At 43.7% G+C, this 21,164-nt stretch overlaps 1 protein-coding gene across 1 annotated transcript; it reads right to left on the reverse strand.

The window, feature by feature from the left end:
* Window positions 1-1,377: 1,377 nt before the first annotated feature.
* LOC123410152 lies at window positions 1,378-15,458 on the reverse strand. Its single transcript, XM_045103048.1, has 3 exons — window positions 15,268-15,458; window positions 2,129-2,500; window positions 1,378-2,028 (listed from the first exon to the last, which is right to left on the reverse strand). Exons 1-3 carry the CDS (start codon window positions 15,418-15,420, stop codon window positions 1,936-1,938), a joined length of 618 nt encoding a protein of 205 aa, XP_044958983.1. The 5' UTR covers window positions 15,421-15,458; the 3' UTR covers window positions 1,378-1,935.
* Window positions 15,459-21,164: the final 5,706 nt, after the last annotated feature.

Consider the following 21,164-nt stretch of genomic DNA (forward strand, 5'->3'; position numbering starts at 1 on the left):
CATTTACATCTAGATAGATCATGCTCCTTTATCCTACCCATTTCTATTGTCGAAATCGATAGCACGACAGCGGGCGCGACGAGAGCGCGAGGAGGCACGGCGGTGTGTCGAGTGTGCGCAGTGGACAGCTACGACAGGCGGGCCCAATGGTGGCGGGGCCGCTCGTGTCTCCTTTTGTGGGCAGCTGTGGGAGGACGGGAACTCGCGGGATCCCCATGGCGGACGGTCCCTGGCTTGGTGCGGCCATATCTGGCAGGCCATTGACGACCAGATCTGGCGCCCTGGCGGCTAGGGGTGCCAGAGGCGGCTCGGCTAGCGACTAGCTTCCAGCGGGTGCGAGGTGACTCCACATCGGGTTTCCGGTCTGTGGTGGCATGGTCTTGGCAGGGCCTTCGGGTTGCTATGGCACGGTGCCACCGGTGGTGCTCCGGCTAGTTCTATGAGGTGTAGAAAGTGGCGTCTACTGCTCCGGTTTGGTGGAGGTGTGTTGGAGACGTCGTCCCCGGCATAGGTGCTTGGTTCCTCAACGAAAGTCATGCTCAACTTCGGTCTGAGCGTATGGCGAATGATGCCCTTGGGTGTGATTTTTTCCTTGTTGGAGGCACCATCGAGGGGGTCCGACACCTCTCCTTGCTCCATGTTCTTGTCTCCCGGTGAAAACTGTATGCAATGTTGGCGCCCGTGGTGTCATCACTTCGTTGGAAGCATTGCTTTGAGGCCAAATCTGGTGATGGAGCACTTGGTTGGTGGTGATGCGGTGGTTTTGGAGCATGCAGCGTTTTAGATGGCGTGGAATCTTTGGTGGTGCTTTCGTTTGGAGCAGGTTATTTTGGTCGACAATGAGAGCAACAGGAGCATCCTTCACATGCAATTAGCGTCGGGCGAGCTATGTCGGCTAGGCTCGTGGGATTGGCGGGGCATAGTTTTTTCGCTCTTTCGGATCTATCATTTCTCCCCGATGTCCTCGAGGTTTGCGGATATGCACGTGGGTGCCCGGTATAAGGCGGCGGTTGTCGGTGTGCACTCTTGTAGCAGCGAAGGCGCTCGAGTGCCCGACTGGATGTATTGTGGGGTTTTCGCCTTCCGACATCTTGTATGTTTCGTGATGCTCTAGATCTAGTCTAGTTAGACGTTGTTCTGGTTTTTGTCTAGTTTTCCGTAATAAACTAAGGAGTTCGTTTTTTCCTTCTTCTTTTTTAGCACTTGCCTTTATGTGATGCATTCCTTTTTTAGAGGTGTTCTTGTAATGCCTTCTTCTAATCAATGAATTTGGTAGCTCTTCTGCCGACATTCAAAAAATCGTTTAAAAATGTTGTGATTTATAGGCTGTACAAAAAAACGGCTGAAAAATATATCTTGGTTCAACTTGCAAAGGGATGTAGTTTAAAAATAAAAAATGCTTATGCATACTGTATGACATTACAATAAACCAAGATACATTTTCTTGCGAAGAGGGCCGCAGACTTATATTGAAATTAAGTTGTGGTGCAAGTGCAACTCACCCCGGAAAGAAAGAAAATTACAAACGGACCAAGGTACAATTTAAGTTTACAATAAGAAGATTGAGATACCGCCATCCTTTAGCAAAATTGATAAATTTGACCCAGGAGCCAAAGTATTTCACAAACTGAACTACGTTTGAAAAAATTTCACCCAGCTGACCCTCTCGTGTGGCGTCCGACAGTCGGACGTCACACTACACTGTGTGACGCCTTCGTCTTAGACGTCACACAACATAGTATCGAGCGTCACAGAGTGTAGTGTGGTGTCTAAAACAAATGCGTCACACGAAAGGATCAGCTGAGTGAAAAAATTTCAAACCTAGTTCAGTTTGTGAATTAGTTTGTTTTTTGGGTCAAAATTTTCCACTAAGCCCCATCCTTTGGCCTTTTGCAGATCTTACAGCCGAGCTTAATACTTGACCAATTTACATACTTAGACGCCATGACCATCAAGTGAGTCCATCAACAACCTTCTGAGCCTTGTCGCCGCCATGGATGCATCCAAGACAGCCTCAGAGCTCACTGCCTGCACACCACAGACGCACAGCGATCACATTGTCATTTGCAGGAACAAGATTGATCATCAAGCATGTGTGCAGAAGCCGGGATCGATGACCATGCATTACCTTACACTTGATCGTGTAGAAAACCTTGCCACCATCGACAAGGCACCAGCTCGCCTCGACGACCTCCATGCGTCGATCCTGCTCGACCAGGCGGATCACCCTGTGCATCTCGACCCTTCCCGCGGAGCTCGTCGTGAAGCTCACGTCGAAATGCGCCACCCCGCTGAGGTGCACCGTGATGTCCGGAGGACCGCATGCGCATCGTCCTGCCCCTTCTGTGCGTGGTGGGACGTTGCTGCTGCCGCTGCTGCTGCGCCCGACCGTCCTTTGGGTTTTGTCATCTCTCATCTGCCTCAGCATTTCGACCCTCTCGTATAGATCTTGGATATAGGCGGTGGCCTGCATCAGTTGGCTGGGGACGTCCGGCGGACCCTGATCACCCAGAGATTAGCTAAGCTTGGTTAGAGTTTGTATTAATTCCTTATACTTAACTAACGTGATTAAGGCATGTTTGGAACCACCTAGATTATATAATCCAGTTTTTATAATCTATTATGTCTCCAAACAGGACAGATTATGATGTAGATTATAAAAACTAGATAGACAGATTATTAAAAACTCATAATCTATTCTACACCAGCTAAAATCAGATTATGGATTGCTAATTGGAGATAATTACATTCCTATCACCGCCACCCTCCTCTTTTTTAAAATAAATCAGAGGACGGACAGGTCATTATGCAATGTAAAACCTGGATTACAGTTTATATAATCTGGCCTCCAAACATGTTCACCTGGATTATTTTTATAAACCTGATTATATAATCTACCTTCATAATTCAAATTATCATAATCTATTGTGGTTCCAAACAAGGCCTAATTCAACCATCCTTCTATCCGCAAAAATCTAATGTACTTCCTCAGATTATTAAAGTAGTGTTCTAAATGCTTTTATATTAATTTACGGAGGGAATAAAAGCTAGGTCATCATAATATTAGCACCGTACCAATTTTTTGGTTGAAAATGGGATTTTGACGTATACTAGAACTAAGTCAATTCTTACTCGGGACCATATCTATCCCTTTCTGCAGGTTCGTACACCCACGGTCCATACAACTATAACCTGATGGATTTGCTGGCTAGCGTCCAGTTGCTCTCGGATGCATATATACTTGTCACGTAGCCGTTAATGTTGTCAGTCGTGTGTACGTATACTGGTGAGACATAGACAGCGCCAGCGAGGGTGATAGATAGATAGATCCATCTGCTATGGCCGTTTGTTATTCGATGCGCAGCTTATCATCAGGACCGGTCCTGACATTTTATCAGGACCCCGATGCGGAATGATAAAATTGAATCTTTTATGTATAAATAAATATATACAAATTCGTAAGGCCGGTCTTTTTTAAAGATCTGTATGTACCGTTCACTTCAAAGACCCATGCTAATAGCATTTGAAATAATTTATTTGATTAAATTATTTTCTAGGCTAATTAACATGTGTAAACTCATCTGGATGGCCCCTAAGCAACGAGAGGCCCTGGCCGCACATGCCGTACATGCTCAGGGCCGGCCCTGCTTATCATGTACTGTACCCTTGCATGGACGTACGTGCAGGTGCCTCGTGAACCATGACGCCTAGCTTATGTCTTTTTCTCAAGTAAATACAAACCATGAACGCCACAGTTACATAAGCACAAAACATGAACAGCTCTATGTTTTCTCTCCAAGATATTCAAGCTTCTTTTAAATTAGTAGAGCGAAGCCTTTAGACTCCTGTTGAATTAGAGATACATTCACGGGATCATGCACCATAATCAGTTGCTTGTTTATTTTTCTACTTTTACTGGATTTTTATTTGATTTGTTTTCTGCGGTCGTGTGATTGGGGGCTCATAGGCCATGACTTCCGCTAGGCATGGCCTAGGTTCCTTTTAGTTTCGAGTTTAGGAATAAAAAAATCGCTATCTTCTTCCAAGAAGCCCATACATTAGAGAGAGAGAACAATGCAAGCTTTGTTAATTTGTAGTATGCACTTTTACACCTTATTTTGGTTTATTTCTTTAGGCTACCCCTATAACTTTTTCTTGTATAGAACCATTTTGTCAATTTCTGTTATTTCTTATCTTTTGCATTTTTGGTTTAGTAATTTTTCCATCTAATTAACCTATTTTATTCTTTATCGTTTTTTGTTTTCTCGATAACACCGCTCCGAGATTTCTTCCTTGCAAAAGTCAATTTTGTATATGTGTTTGTCAATTCATTCATGATCTATTTCTGTTTATGCATTTTTGTATTTTTTTACTTGCCAATTGTTTTATGCATCCATCTCATTTTAAAACTATAGAGAAATTTTGGGAAACTCTATGTTTTCATCTTGGTTGATTTTTTTGTCAAATTATTCTGTGATGTCTGCATGACACAATGGTGTGCTCCAACCTTTGACAAAAATATACTCCCTCCATCCCGTATTAAGTGACGCGAAGGGAGAGCTAACTTAGTACAAAATTATATGCAAATGGCGTCATTTAAATCGGGACACAGGGAGTATTACTTTTGCCTCGAATTTGAAGCAATTGGTTGTTTGAGAGAGGAAATTGAGAGTAGCAATCCAACTAATGAATGCACGAGTCATCTTAGTTATCTAAAATAATTTATCTTCTTTAGTAATATTGATAAAGGTTTCAATACTTTAGACTTGTTCTTACATGTTATGGTACAGTACAAGTTCTAAGTAATATGTGTGGAAATCTGGAAATTTGGCATTTTTCATCTTCCATAGTATATTATTCTTATTATTTTTGTTCCATTCTCTATCAAGATTACTGCACGAATTATATGCACCACAGTAAGTTTTCTGTTTGTGCAAAAAAAATAGGAGTAAGTTTTTGTTCTTGTTTTTCCTTTTTAGGTACCTTGTTGTTTTTCGATTGTAGTTATAGTGCCCATTGGTTTTTGGATGTGTATGCTAATCACTTGAGCTCACAAGATTTATAGTAGGCCTAGATCATTGTGCATAGTTTTGTGATGAATAGGGGACATCAATTCATAGAAAAACAGTATATTGCTTAGATGCAAATCCAAAGCCTAGTAATAAGGTGCGTGAAATCATATAGACAACCCCAATGAAGGCATCCATCAAGAAAATATAGTTTACAGAGCTTAATTTGTTTTAGATCAAGCTTTTATGCCGGGACGGAGTATCCTTGAAGGAGTCGTTGTCTTGCATGAATCTCTTCATGAAATGCACTCGAAGAAACTAGATGGGGTTATCTTTAAAGTGGTTTTCGAAAAAGCTTACGATAAAGTCAAATGGTCGTTTCTCCAGCAAACCCTACGTATGAAGGGTTTCGATGAGCTGTGGCGTAGGCACGTCGATTGTTTTATAAAGAAGGGAAGTGTGGGTGTCAAAGTGAATGATGATGTGGGTCATTTTTTTCAGACACTAAAGGGTCTCCGGCAAGGAGATCCAATGTCTCCCATTTTATTTAACATTGTTGCTGATATGTTGGCACTGCTGATTAAGCGGGCCAATGAGAAGGACCTTGTAGGGGGCTTGATCCCTCATCTTGTTGAGGGGGGAGTCTCCATTTTACAATATGCGGATGACACGATTCTTTTTTTGGAGCATGATCTCAATAAAGCCAGGAACCTCAAACTTATCCTATGCTTATTTGAACAGCTATCAGGGTTGAAGATAAATTTTCATAAAAGTGAATTGTTTTGCTTTGGAAAGGCCAAGGATGAGCAGCTCACGTATAATCAATTGTTTGGTTGTGCTAGCGGGAGTTTACCTTTTACTTATTTAGGGATACCAATTCACCACAAAAAATTATCAAATAAGGATTGGAAATGTATCGAGGACCGTTTCGAAAAAACGTTGAGCTATTGGAAGGGCAAGCTCTTATCGTACGGAGGAAGGTTGATACTGGTTAATTCAGTATTAACAAGTATGCCTATGTTTCTCCTATCCTTCTTTGAAGTACCTGTTGGGGTACGGAAAAGGTTGGATTTCTATCGATCATGTTTTCTCTGGCAAAGTGATGAGATCAAGACTAAATACAGGCTCTCGAGATGGGACATCATGTGTAGACCTAAGGATCAAGGAGGTTTAGGGATTGAAAATTTAGAGATTAAAAATAAATGTCTACTCAACAAATGGCTGTCTAGATTATCTATGGAAACAGATGGGTTGTGGGTACAAATTCTGACGAATAAATACCTACAAAACAAGACTTTGGCGCAGGTTACATTGAGACCAACTGATTCACCATTCTGGAAGGGGGTCATGCGGTCTAAGAATGCCTTTTTCTCAGGTCTAAGTTTGTTATTGGCAATGGCCAATCTACTAGATTTTGGGAGGATACTTGGTTGGGGGAGACGCCTTTAGCCATGCTGTATCCGGAACTATACCATATTACTCAAAGGCGTCACACGACTGTTGCGTCAATTTTGCGCCAGGTTCCACTAAATATTCAGTTCGATAGAGCCTTAATAGGTAACACATGGTCAAGCTGGCTGCATCTTGTGAGAAGGTTGATGGATATTACCCTTACTGAGAACCCTGATAGTGTTCGTTGGAAGTTGACCACTAATGGAGTTTTCTCGGTAAAATCTATGTATTTAGATCTCATAGATTCTGTGTCCATCCCGAAGTCCTTACATATTTGGAAGGTCAAAGTTCCAGTTAGAATTAAGATCTTCATGTGGTTTGTTCACAAGGGGGTTATTCTAACTAAGGATAATTTGGTCAAACGTAAATGGAAAGGTAATACTAGATGCAGTTTTTGTCAGAATGATGAAACAATTAAACACCTCTTTCTGAACTGTCCTATGGCTAAACTTCTATGGCGGACACTTCTTATTACTTTCAACATTAAACCACCCAATAGTTTAAACACGTTATTTGGGACGTGGTTAAGAGGGGTCGATGATATAACTGCTAGCCTGATCCGAGTAGGATCATGTGCACTTCTGTGGGCTACATGGAACTGTAGAAATGACTTGGTATTTAACAAACATCAACATATTCACTTTTTGCAGGTCATTTTCAGGGTAACTGCCTTGATCCGCACATGGTCATTACTCACTCCTGTGAAAGCCAGGGAGCCAATGGTTATTGGGTGTGTCCGATGGGAGATGGTAGCTCAGGTTATCTTCAACCGTTTTGGATGACGGCATATTAATAGGATAGGTGTTTAGTCATCTAGGCTTATTTTAATGCCTCCCGGTTGTGGCGACGACGCCGTGTATCTTTTTGTTATTTTCTTCTTTTACTTATCTGAAGACTCTTTGTACTTATTCGAGGACTTGGTTTTGAAATAATATATGGTTGTATGCATCCCTCGATGCAGAGGCCGGGGCTTCGCCTCCTTTTCAAAAAAAAGTTAGGCGGGATTATCATAGGCTTAAACTTATTTTTGTGAAAAACCACATAGTCTTAAACTAACCCACCAGAGATAAACATTAGCACGCGAATGGCAAACATTGCTTTTGCTAACCTTGAGCGACCCACTTAATCTGGCCAAAGAGTAACTCTAGTTAACTAGTGTTGTTTTGAGGAATGAGGCCAACTAGTTTAGTTGCCCAAGATAGAATTTGGCTTATGCTAAGCTAACATCGCTGTGTCAGGTGAACTTGTGCCGGGACATGCCCAATCGGATGCTCATATTTACCTAGATTTAACATGGGTTCTCACATTCACCTAGATTTATTTCATGATTTCCGGCGCAATACATTCAATGTTAGATGATGTGCCTATTGACTATGGGGTGCCTATGGACTATGGTGACTTCATGTATCTCAAAATTTATGGGTTCAGTTTCTCTAATGCTCATAGACGTAGAGTCTGCATGTTCTTTTATAAGAAGGAATGCATATGTGCATGTATGTGAGGATCTGCATTTACACCGTGTTTTTTTAAACATCACCGACTCGGAGTGGGGCGGGCGATTCAGTGAAATGAAACATTCAAACGCATTAAGGAAAAACCTTGCATCATAGATACTTCTCGGGTTAGGTGGCGTCCAGACTACGGATGATCACTTATCCCCCTTGAACCTTGATATTGTTGAAATTTGGAGGTGGGCCTTAGGCCCACTAGAGAATTTCAGAAAATCTACAAGGGCCCATGTAGGTGGTGGCATGGCAAGGTGGTGGGAGTTTAGTCCCACCCCACTAGTGGAGGAGAGTTTGGACCCCTTTATAAGGGTCTCTCTTCCACATGCTATTGGAGAGTGAGAAGAGAAGGTGCCCTCGCGCACTCCTCCTCCGCCGCCCGCCTCGCCACGCCTCGTCGCGCCGCGCATACCTACGCGCTTATTTTTGCTGGTCAGGAACGGAGAATACGTAACGGACAAGGAAACGATCCGAGACGTCGGATCGTGATCGTTACCGACTCGGACTCTCCACCCAGCCGCCTTTATAAGCACGCGATCGCCTACCCTAGCCGTCACGAAATCAGATCACATCTGCCTCACGCGTTCGTTCCTTGAACTGCTGCTGCCGCCGGCGACTCCGTCCCGTTTACCGCGTACACGGTCGACGGGAGAGCAGGCCTCCGAAACCTCGCCTCTCCGGTTCCTGTACGGGAGAGGGGCGATTAGGTTTTTGGGGAGCGATCACGCGACTGCTCGCCTCCATCCGTCTGCTTCGTCTACGTCCGCGTCGCCCTCGTCATCGCCATGTCTTCACCAAGCGAAGCTGATCGTCTCCGCGAGGAAGCCGAGAAGAAGACGGCAGAGGATACTGCCTCCGCCGCCGCTGCTGCTGCTACGGCCAACTGGCCGATTGGAGGGTATGACTCGTTTATCCTCTTGTTCGTATTTATTCTAGCAGTACTACTTGTTTGCATAGATGTATCCACTATATGCGTAGTATGTGCTAGGTTAGCTCAAGATCAGTATGTCATTAGTCTAGTCAATGCCATGCTAGTTATTATTTTGTGGATTAATCTACTCGGAAAATTGCCTATTTACTCAACAATCCAAAAACCTAATGTATGTAGGAATTTTTCGAGTAATGGTTTTGCTGCTGCACTGAAACCGGATAAGTTTACCGGTACCTTTTTCAAGCGTTGGCAAACGAGAACCACCTTATGGCTCACGGCTATGAACGTGTTCTGGGTAGCCGGTGTCACTCCTACGGAAACTATCACTCCTGAACAGGAGAAGATGTTTAAGGAGGCCACCGTCCTATTCCTTGGAGTAGTCATTAGCGTGATCGGAGATAAGCTGGTTGATGCATATTTACATATGCATGTTGCCAAGGACTTGTGGGAGGCGCTCGAATCTAAATTCGGGGCCACCGATGCTGGGAGTGAGATGTATGTTATGGAGTAGTTCCACGATTACAAGATGGTTGACAACCGTTCTGTATTGGAACAAGCTCATGAGATAATATGCATAGCTAAGGAACTTGAGGTTCTTAAGTGCAATTTGCCGGGCAAGTTTGTCGCGGGCTGTATAATTGCTAAGCTCCCTAATTCCTGGAGGAACTTTGCTACTACTCTGAAACATCAGAGGCGTGAGTTCTCAGTAGAGGACATCATCGGCCATCTGAGTGTTGAGCAGAACTCGAGAGCAAAGGACTCCAATGGAAAAGCGGTGGAAAGCTCTTCTGCTGCCAATATGGTACATCAGAGGAACTTCAATTCTCACAAGCCCAAGGGAAAGAATTCTGTCCAACAGAATACCGACTTCAAGAAGAAGGGGAAGAAGCCCTTCAAGAAGAATAAGAAGGGAGATGGCTGCTATACTTGTGGTTCAGAGGAACATTGGGCGAACAAATGCCCAAACAAGTACAAGAAGCCGGCGCAGGACTCCAAGTCTGCAAACATGATTGTGGGCAACAATGACAGTGGTGCATCTGGGTACGGTAATTTACTTACTGTATTTACAGTTTGTCAGTCCACCGATTGGTGGGTGGACACGGGTGCAAATATTCATGTGTGTGCTGACTTGTCATTGTTCTATTCTTATCAGGCCACCGGTCGCGGGTCCGTATTGATGGGGAATGGCGCGAGTGCTTCTGTTCTTGGTGTTGGCACGGTCGATCTGAAGTTTACTTCGGGAAGGATCGTGCAGCTGAAGAACGTGCAGCATGTCCCCGCCATCAAGAAGAATCTCGTTAGTGGCTCCCTTCTGTGTAGAGAAGGGTTTAAGTTGGTGTTCGAGTCTAATAAAGTAGTAGTTACGAAATATGGACTTTTCGTTGGAAAAGGTTATGAATGCGGAGGTCTGTTCCGCCTTTCTCTAGCAGATTTTTGTAATAAAGTCGTGAACAATATTCATTCGAGTGTTAATGAATCTGAAGTTTGGCATTCACGTCTTTGTCACATAAGTTTCGGTGTTATGTCGCGGCTAGCAAAACTGAATTTAATCCCAACTTTCACTTTAGCCAAAGGTTCTAAGTGCCACTCGTGTGTGCAAGCAAAGCAACCTCGCAAGCCTCACAAGGCTGCAGAGGAGAGACACTTGGCACCATTAGAACTCATACATTCTGATCTTTGTGAGATGAATGGTGTGTTGACTAAAGGTGGAAAGAAATACTTCATGACTTTGATAGATGATTCCACTAGATTTTGCTATGTGTATCTGTTAAATACTAAAGATGAGGCTCTACACTACTTTAAAATCTATAAGGCAGAAGTTGAGAATCAACTTGAAAAGAAAATTAAACGAGTCCGGTCTGATCGTGGTGGAGAGTACTTCTCAAACGAATTTGATTCATTTTGTGCGGAACACGGCATTATTCATGAGAGGACGCCTCCCTATTCACCCCAGTCAAACGGGGTTGCCGAGCGGAAAAACCGTACTCTAACTGATTTGGTTAACGCCATGTTAGATACATCGGGTTTATCCAAGGCATGGTGGGGGGAGGCTATATTGACCGCGTGTCATGTCCTGAATAAAGTTCCTACAAAAGATAATGAGGTCACTCCCTACGAGGAGTGGTCGAAGAGAAGGACGACACTCTCGTACTTACGTACTTGGGGCTGCTTGGCGAAAGTCAATGTACCGATCCCCAAGAAGCGCAAGCTTGGACCAAAGACTGTGGATTGCGTTAATTTGGGATACGCTAAGAATAGCGTAGGCTATAGATTTCTAGTAGTGAAATCTGAGGTACCTGACGTGAAGGTCGGTACAATAATGGAGTCGAGGGATGCTACATTCTTTGAGGATATATTTCCCATGAGAGATATGCAAAGCACTTCTAGACAGGAATCTGAGATAACTCCTGAGCCTGCCATTCCTATGGAATATTATGAACAAACACATGATGAAAATCCTGAGGAGGATGACGAGGAAGCCCGTGGTAGGGGCAAGAGACAAAGGACTGCAAAGACCTTTGGTGATGATTTCTTCGTATACCTCGTGGATGATAATCCCACTTCTATTTCAGAAGCGTATGCTTCTCCAGATGCTGATTACTGGAAAGCTGCTGTCCGTAGCGAGATGGACTCCATCATGGCTAACGGGACATGGGAAATCACTGATCGTCCCTATGGTTGCAAACCATTGGGATGCAAGTGGGTGTTCAAAAAGAAGCTTAGGCCCGACGGTACGATTGAAAAGTACAAGGCTAGGCTTGTGGCCAAGGGCTATGCCCAGAAAGAAGAGGAAGATTTCTTCGATACTTATTCACCTGTGGCTAGACTGACCACCATTAGAGTACTTCTCTCATTGGCGGCCTCTCATGGTCTTCTCGTTCATCAAATGGACGTTAAGACGGCTTTCCTGAATGGAGAGCTAAATGAGGAAATCTATATGCAACAGCCAGATGGCTTTGTGATAGAAGGTCAGGAAGGAAAGGTGTGTAAGTTGCTGAAATCTTTATATGGTCTGAGACAAGCACCTAAGCAATGGCATGAGAAGTTTAATACAACTCTGACATCTGTTGGCTTCGTTGTTAATGAAGCTGACAAATGTGTATACTATCGCCATGGTGGGGGCGAAGGAGTTATATTGTGCTTGTATGTTGATGACATACTGATATTTGGAACCAACCTCAAAGTAATTGAGGAGGTTAAGTCTTTTCTGTCTCAAAACTTTGAAATGAAGGACCTTGGGGTGGCTGATGTTATCTTGAACATCAAGCTGTTGAGAGATGATGAGGGTGGGATTACACTTCTGCAATCCCACTATGTTGACAAGATTTTGAGTCGCTTTGGATATTCAGACTGCAACATTTGTCAAACACCATATGATCCTAGTGTGCTTATTCGAAAGTTTAAAGGCACAGCTATAGATCAATTGAGATTCTCTCAAATTATCGGTTCACTTATGTACCTAGCTAGCGCAACGAGGCCTGACATCGCGTTTGCTGTGAGCAAACTTAGCCGGTTTGTTGCAAACCCGGGCGATGTTCATTGGCGTGCTGTTGAAAGAATTATGCGCTACTTGAAAGGTACTGTCAACCACGGGCTTCACTATACGGGATTCCCATCAGTACTTGAAGGGTATAGTGATGCGAATTGGATCTCTGATGCTGATGAGATGAAGGCCACTACTGGGTATATGTTTACTCTTGGGGGTGGTGCTGTTTCCTGGAAGTCTTGCAAGCAAACGATCTTAACAAGATCGACAATGGAAGCAGAATTAACAGCATTAGACACATCTGGTGTCGAAGCAGAATTTCTTCGAGATCTTTTGATGGACTTACCTGTGGTTGAGAAGCCGGTTCCGGCTATCCTTATGAACTGCGATAATCAGACGGTTATTGTTAAAGTGAAGAGTTCAAAGGACAATATGAAGTCCAACAAACATATAAGAATGAGATTGAAGTCTGTCAGACGTTTGAGAAACTCCGGAGTGATAGCGTTGGATTATATCCAAACGGCTAAGAATCTGGCAGATCCCTTTACTAAAGGGCTATCACGTGTTGTGATAGATAGTGCATCGAGGGAGATGGGTGTGAGACCCACATGAGTTGCCATGGTAGTAACCTAACCTATATGATCGGAGATCCCGTGAAGTAGGACCTGGGAAAACAAGCCAGTGGTGAACTGAGGAGAGTAACTTTACTAACCCACTCCGTTGGAGATGCAATACTCTCGGATACTGTATGGTAGGATGACTACTGTCTTAATGTGTTCTAAAGCTTATATGTAAGCAAGATGCTGTCCTACAGAGCGATCTTTGGAGGAACACACCTATATGAGCTTGACTGCTGGTCACAGTCTATGAGATTTGGGTGATCTCTAGTAAACTCATGAATAGGCCAGGAGTGTGACTAATATGCTCCACCCGAGGGGTCACCTTCGGCAGCCTAGTACTAGTAAGATTTGTGGTGAAGCTCCTTTACGCCAAACTGACAATTCAAGGCATAGTCCATTGTTCAGTTGTGAAGGGGTGTAGCTACTTGTTCTAGGTGAAGCTCAACCTTAACAGGTCTTCACTGAAATGCTGGTATATTAAAACAGTGATTGGAACGAGGGAACACGATGTGCCCTTGAGATCTGGTGGGGGATTGTTGAAATTTGGAGGTGGGCCTTAGGCCCACTAGAGAATTTCAGAAAATCTACAAGGGCCCATGTAGGTGGTGGCATGGCAAGGTGGTGGGAGTTTAGTCCCACCCCGCTAGTGGAGGAGAGTTTGGACCCCTTTATAAGGGTCTCTCTTCCACATGCTATTGGAGAGTGAGAAGAGAAGGTGCCCTCGCGCACTCCTCCTCCGCCGCCCGCCTCGTCACGACGCGACGCGACGCGACGCGGGTTGCGGGAATGAGCCGAGCCGAGCTCATACCTACGCGCTTATTTTTGCTGGTCAGGAACGGAGAATACGGCACGCGATCGCCTACCCTAGCCGTCACGAAATCAGATCACATCTGCCTCACGCGTTCGTTCCTTGAACTGCTGCTGCCGCCGGCGACTCCGTCCCGTTTACCGCGTACACGGTCAACAGGAGAGCAGGCCTCCGAAACCTCGCCTCTCCGGTTCCTGTACGGGAGAGGGGCGATTAGGTTTTTGGGGAGCGATCACGCGACTGCTCGCCTCCGTCCGTCTGCTTCGTCTACGTCCGCGTCGCCCTCGTCATCGCCATGTCTTCACCAAGCGAAGCTGATCGTCTCCGCGAGGAAGCCGAGAAGAAGACGGCAGAGGATACTGCCTCCGCCGCCGCTGCTGCTGCTACGGCCAACTGGCCGATTGGAGGGTATGACTCGTTTATCCTCTTGTTCGTATTTATTCTAGCAGTACTACTTGTTTGCATAGATGTATCCACTATATGCGTAGTATGTGCTAGGTTAGCTCAAGATCAGTATGTCATTAGTCTAGTCAATGCCATGCTAGTTATTATTTTGTGGATTAATCTACTCGGAAAATTGCCTATTTACTCAACAGATATGTACTCCCTCCATCTGAAATTACTTATCACAAAAATATATACAAATGAATGTATCTGGAATTAAAATATATCTAGATACATCCATTCCTTTAACAAGTATTATCGGATGAACGGAGTATCATTTAGTAGGCTTCTTTTGTTGTGCCCCCAGCTAGTACTATCTCATTTATTTTCATCTGAACCTTGTTGTTTATTTGAACGTCCGGTTTCAGTTGTGGTTGTATCGTGGTTGACTTTATTTATGAAGCGGGGCAAGATGCCTTTTTCTGTAGATACTTCTCGAGATCAATAGTTTATTAGGTCACACTCGGACGTTAGTCCTCTACTTACTTCTTTTCTCTTATGTTATGAGCTTATTTGTTTCTTATATAGTACGTGTATGTCAATCAATAAAAGCAGCCGATAGTTGTATGCACTTTGTAACAATACATTTGAAGTCATGAAACATGCTATGATGTCGCTTGGCATCACAGCTTGTGGGTAGAGCCGCCACTGATACACCGAGATCGAAGATAAGCTTTTTAGCTGATAAATCAGTAGAGGGATTGAACTGGAGAAAGCTATTTGTTAATCGTGAGTTTATATTAAAGAAAACGAGATTAATTTCTGCCGGGACAAAACACAGCATATCTGACGAGCACAATAGTTAGATCATCGAACTGAGCGGCAACATCATGTTTTGGAAGAAAATAAAGTAATGGACAGCTTAGAAATACCCAAAGATACATCAACAAATAGGTTGCGATTGCATTCCCGGATAACTTTTCAGCGGATTATGAACCCAAATTTTATTCTCGCACGCTCAACTACGGATTTGCAAAAAACTTATGAAGTATTATAGTATCTTTTACGTACCTGTGAGGCGTCCAGCTGATAGTCTTGGGGAAGCAGAGACGTGAGCTTGGAGCACAGATCTTCCACCTCCGTGCTCCCACTCGCCTTCCTCCCCGCATCGTTCCTGCCGAACGCCATGTTCGTCGCCCCTCCGTCTCCTCCCCTTCTCTTCATGCTCGTGAAGCCAACTAGACTTCCCTTCTTGAAAGACCCAGACCTCTCTTCTTATAGACCCATCGATTTGGCGTATGCACATGCATGAAACATGACAGTGGGGCTACCGACCACTTGTGCAACTAGCCAGGCCGCTAAGGTTGCATGGACTATGTGATTTGGTGCTTGTGGCCACCTGTGCAATTGAATTTACACGGATAGGGACGTAGAATGTTTGTCATGTATCTAAGTTTTACTTTTCACGGCCACTGTATAGTTGCCTTCCCCATTTTCCATTGTCCAAGGTTTTTAGGCTGACAAGTTTTTTTTTTTTTTTTTTTGAAAAGGAGGATGACACCTGTCTCTGCATCTGGACGATACATGCAGTTAATTTATTAATTATTCGTAAAGACCTTATAAAATAATACATCAGTATGCATGTCTGACATCTTTGCAACATTTGTCGCTAATTCTAACCACTTGATGAAGGGGTGCCGAATGTTCGAGGCGAATACCAAGCAAGACCTCGCAGGAACGGCTAACATCTAAAACCGAAGGTCCAACCAAGCTTCTTGTCGAGTCTGGGGTACACACAGGTCTGGCGCACTCTGAGAAGCCGCCGCTGCCGTCTTCCACCGATCCATTTTTAGAGCAGGCACTCACGCATTGACCTTGCCAGGTCTTCCGTTGAAGCCACCACGGTGCCAGACAACGTCACCTCCCTCCGCATGTCCATCATCATACAACCGTCGTCGATACCCTCCTGCATCACATTGCCGAGACTCCACATCATCAATGTGTGACATGAGACGCCGATCCACCATTAAAACCGTCCACCGATCCCTCGACCCAATGCACACACCAAGGAGGAAACGACACAAGAGCGCCGCCATCATTTGATCAAGGGTTATCCCCTGGAGGCAGGTGTAGGAGTTGGGAGCTTCACCTCGATGACGCCTTTACGAAGGAAACAATGTAAAGGGCGTCACCATCACCGGTGGGTTTTCACCCGGATCCATTGCAAGAACATCCCACTCACAACCTGTGCATCTGCAAGACCACCTTCAAAGCCCCAGAGTTGGCCGTCCAGATCCAGCGATCGTCCACAATCGCACTGCCACCATAGTGTATCCTGATGCTCCGGCCACTGCCGAAGGGCGCCACAACTAGAACATGGAGAGAGGGCTGCCACCCCATCGCGCCATGTCGGAAGAGACATTAGGATGAATCCCAAGCACACTCTTCACCGTCCCTGTACCGAACAGGATCTGGGGTCGAACGTCAGACCCGCCGGAGCAGCTCCGTCTTGGACATGGGTACACCCATGCTATGCAGCCGAGGATGATCTGGGCCTCACTGTCCGCCACCGCCCGGGGCCGCCACCAGGGCCGGCCCAAGGGAGGGACGAGCGGGGCGGCCGTCCCGGGCCCCCCAAAAGTTAGGGGGGCCTCCCAGGTATATACTTAGGCATACAGGTCTTCAGCGGCAACACTCGAGCGAATTTATTTTTGAAGCCAATCTCAGCGGCAGCGCTCCTGCTAAGTCTAAGAAGTAAAACTGTAAAAGTAGATACAATGGGTGTGGCCATGTTTGCAAGCACTTGGAGACTGTTGGGTAGGAAAGGAATCGTTCGATTCACTAATCATGATTTCCTACCCCTCAAAAAAAAACAAATCATGATTTCCTCCTGTAACTTCAGACCGTTCGGTCTTTCCCTGCCCTCTAGGCTCTTGCTAAATGAACGACTCAATGACTGCGGCGGCAAGTATGTCTCGTTGCACTCTCTTCCCTAGCATATTCTTCTTCCTGTTTCTTTTCTTCTAATCCCGATTTCCAAATTCTCAAACAGGTTTACAGGAAATTGTTGATAAGGCGTTGATGTGATGCAGATTTCTATTTTTTGCGGATGATGTGGTATAGATCTCTTTGAGTGTGGTTCTGGTTTCCATCATGGCTGCTATATATTTTTCAGACGGATTCAACAATGATGGCACATACGGTCTAATTAACTCTTATTTTCTCATTCGCACAATTAGGTATGGTTGACTTCGTAATTTCAGTATTGTTAATTTGATTTATGTGGATATGATGGGAATTAATATTTGAACATATGAATCAATTTTTTCACATGAGTCATATGAATTTACTTATCTATTCTAATTTGTCCGATACTCCTATTTGGGATAACAATCTTACAATTGTCATTAGTTAGTGCAGAAACTAAACTATACTCAAATTTTTATGTTCGGACTATAGATAGACTTACCTTTGCTTATCTATCTAATCTTTTGGTATCTGAACCTACAGTTTACTCCAATACTTATAGTAAAGCTTGAAACTAAATATGGCATTTTGCATTTCTAAAGAGACCTTATGATAGCCACACACACAAATTTCTCTACTTTTTTCATACCCCATTGTTTTAGTGTTTAGGTTAAAGGCCCCGTGTTTTAGTGTAGCCTGGCCCCCAAAAATCTTAGGACCGGCCCTGGCCGCCACTCTGACATTTGTCGCGGCACGATGAGGCGACCATCCCGACCAGGCCATGACCGGAGGCCACCACCGCATGAACCCGGCTTGAATTGCCCGGTGCTCCACGGCGTCCTGACCATGCCGTCACCACCGTCCTACCATTAAACGGCCATGCCGCCGCCCACAGCAAGCCACGTCACTGCCAATATCCAGATCGATCACGCCTCCTCGCGGGATGACATCCGCCCCACCTCCTTCATCATGAGTATGGAGGGGATCCCCGCCACTGCTATCTGACATCGGGCTTAGCCTGATGGCACCCTCCGACAACAACGGAGGGAGAGGAGGGTGGAGGAAGGAGCGTGGCGGCTAGGATTTGGGGGCACTTGAGTCGTACAACATTTCAATTCAGCCCAAACATAATTATTTTATGGTGAAATGAAGGCCCGATGCCAATTCATCGGTGAAATGGATCATGGCTCGAAGTGTCCTTGGCTCGGGGTTTGACGATATGCTTCCCTCCTCCCCTATACATGCATGTGACGGTGGCGCTATCTCGATCATTTCTGCTTGCTCACAGGGTTTGGTGCTTCTCGGCCAGGAGCGAACCTTTCCGAGGATAGACCGGTGGGGGTGTTGTGGCGAATTTCGATGGTTTCATTTAGTAGACATGAGATAATTTTTGGTTTGTTGTTTTAGTCTATTCTAGTTATAGTTATGTCACTCTTGTGTTTTTGCTTGGCGACACGTAGGCTAGCGGCTTCCAGCAGTGCATTCCTTGTTCATTGTTGGCAATATAATGTCCGCTTGTGCAGTCTACTTTCTTTTATCAACCGTGTAAGAGAGGTACGTATCTCAACACCTTGTATTTTCTTTTATCAACCGTGTAAGAGAGGTACGTATCTCAACACCTTGTATTGTTTGACAATTGGGATGTTTCCACAAAGTGGCACCAAAGACTATTTTGTGATTATCTTATGCCTTCATAGTTTTATGAGTATGGCGGACATGTGCCCGTCAATGGTATAACTTATGAGTGAATAGGGACGGAGCTCCCATGTAGGCAATGCTTTTAATTGATACGAATGGTTTTAAAAATTTCTTAGTTAATTTTATATTAATCAATGTTTATTTTGTTTATGTTATGTGGACCAGCCCATCAAACGTGGTCCCTTAATTAGAGTCATACTCACTAAAAGAAATATGTTCATACATGACGTTTTTCAAGATGTCGTTGATGAATTCGTCATAAATCTATGACGATTTCATCCGAGATTGTCGTAAGCCGTTTGAGGGGATCAAATCTACATATAAATTACGACGAGGTGAGTCAAAAACGTCGTAACCGCATAAGATGAGATCGTCATAACTTTTACGACGATTATAAAAATGTCGTAACATGTTCTAACTATGTTGACATGTCACTCGTGGGTCCATTCTATCCCACCTCATCCTAATTTGCGAAGCAACCTACTATTCTTTTATTCCAAAAATTCTCGAAAATTTCTCATAAATATGTGAAAACCCTTCCTTCCATAGTTCAAAAATAATTCAACAATATTCGTTTTCCTATTCTGTTCAGGATAGCACTTTGTGAAGGAAGTGCTATTTCTATTTCTTTGATTACACTCATATTTTTTGGCCACTCTTTCCTATCCAAATCATTGCCTCATGAAAACTTTCGTAACCATTTGCCTAGTGAATCTTCCTCAGCAAATCTCTAAAGTTTGTGTTCAGCTAACAGCTTTGTGAATGAAGTACTAGATAGGAATATCCTGATGAGTTGAATTTTTTCCACATCTTCTATGTGCGCAAAACATAGCTCTCCACAAAATTTTAGCCCCATCTAACAATCCATGTGAGCTCATCATCTAATCTTTGTTTCTGGTAATATTTTCATTTTGTGAAGAAACTATATTTTATATTGCTTTATAGTTGATGAATTTTTACCACGGAATGAAATTGATCATATAACCTCACTCCACCAAACTTTAGCTCATTTAATTCAGCCAGTTTCCCTCAATATTTTTCCTAATATTCCGTTCAATAGAGAGCATTGTGAAGGAAGTATAACTTTTGTTTATCCAATTTTTTTGAAATTTTTACAGTGCCTTAATGTGCCCAAATTATCATCCTTCTCCAAATTTCAGCTCAATCCAATCTTCTATGTGAGCGCAGTTTCAATTACAATTTTCTCTCCAGATTGGCACATTGTGAACGAAGTGTCACTTTGGCATGTCCAAATTGTATAATTTTTTACAGTGTTTTCATATGCCCAAATTAACATCATACACCAAATTTCAGCTCAATCCTATCATTCATTTGATCTCAGCTTCAACATCCATATTTCTGCACAGTATGTTACTTTGCAAAGCAAGTGCCACCTAGGTTCATCCATTTGAGCTAAAAAATCCAGGAGAGTCTCGTTAGTAGATGATCATCCTTAGCCAAAGTTTAGGCCCATTGTCTATGTGCATTACCCGCACCGCTAATCAAACACTTAGCTGCTAATTCATGTTTGAGCTTAGTTCAGTCTCCTCGTGAGATTCTTCTATTTTATTCTTCTTCCTAACACCTATCGAGGGATTGTGCAACCTACCAGACATGCCTATTCCACCCAGAACATGTGGCAACGCAACGGTCAGGCGGTGACCATGCGGCTGGCATGCAAGTTCACGCGCTCTGGAGTTGGGGCCCTCGACCACCATCCAAACCTCAACGTCAAGCCACCACACCATGTATTTCTGATTAAATAGATACTTATATACCTATAAATTATTTCTGGGAAAAATAAAGAGCAAACTATAATGCAGCTGCAGTTCAAATTTAACCCACTTCCAACTGAATCGACATAAATTTGTCCTTTTCATGAGAGATGGATAAAAGCTTTTAACACCCAAACATTTTGTCAATTGTACATTAAATATGGCCTGGTATTTTAGAAAAATGATTTGGTCCAATTTTGAAACAAATATATGGTAGGTCCTTCACAAAAAAAATTCATTTTGGGCACTTGTAAAATGGAAAATGATTTTTACATACAAGGAAAATGAAAACTTCCTTAATCAACATTGTTTGACATTCTAATATGCACCCTTGTGCATAATATTATATCATTTCAACAAACTATGTCATGAATGTGGTCATAAGATTGATCATTTGGCTTGAAAGCCATGAATCTTCACACATGGTAGCCCATTTCTAAGAACACTTTTTTTAAAATCATTGTCGCATTAAAAGTTTATTATTTTTCATGGTAACTTTTTCACATGTAATGACACAATGCAAAGGTT

This window comes from Hordeum vulgare, chromosome 7H (assembly GCF_904849725.1).
Source record: "Hordeum vulgare subsp. vulgare chromosome 7H, MorexV3_pseudomolecules_assembly, whole genome shotgun sequence".
Lineage (NCBI taxonomy): Eukaryota > Viridiplantae > Streptophyta > Magnoliopsida > Poales > Poaceae > Hordeum > Hordeum vulgare.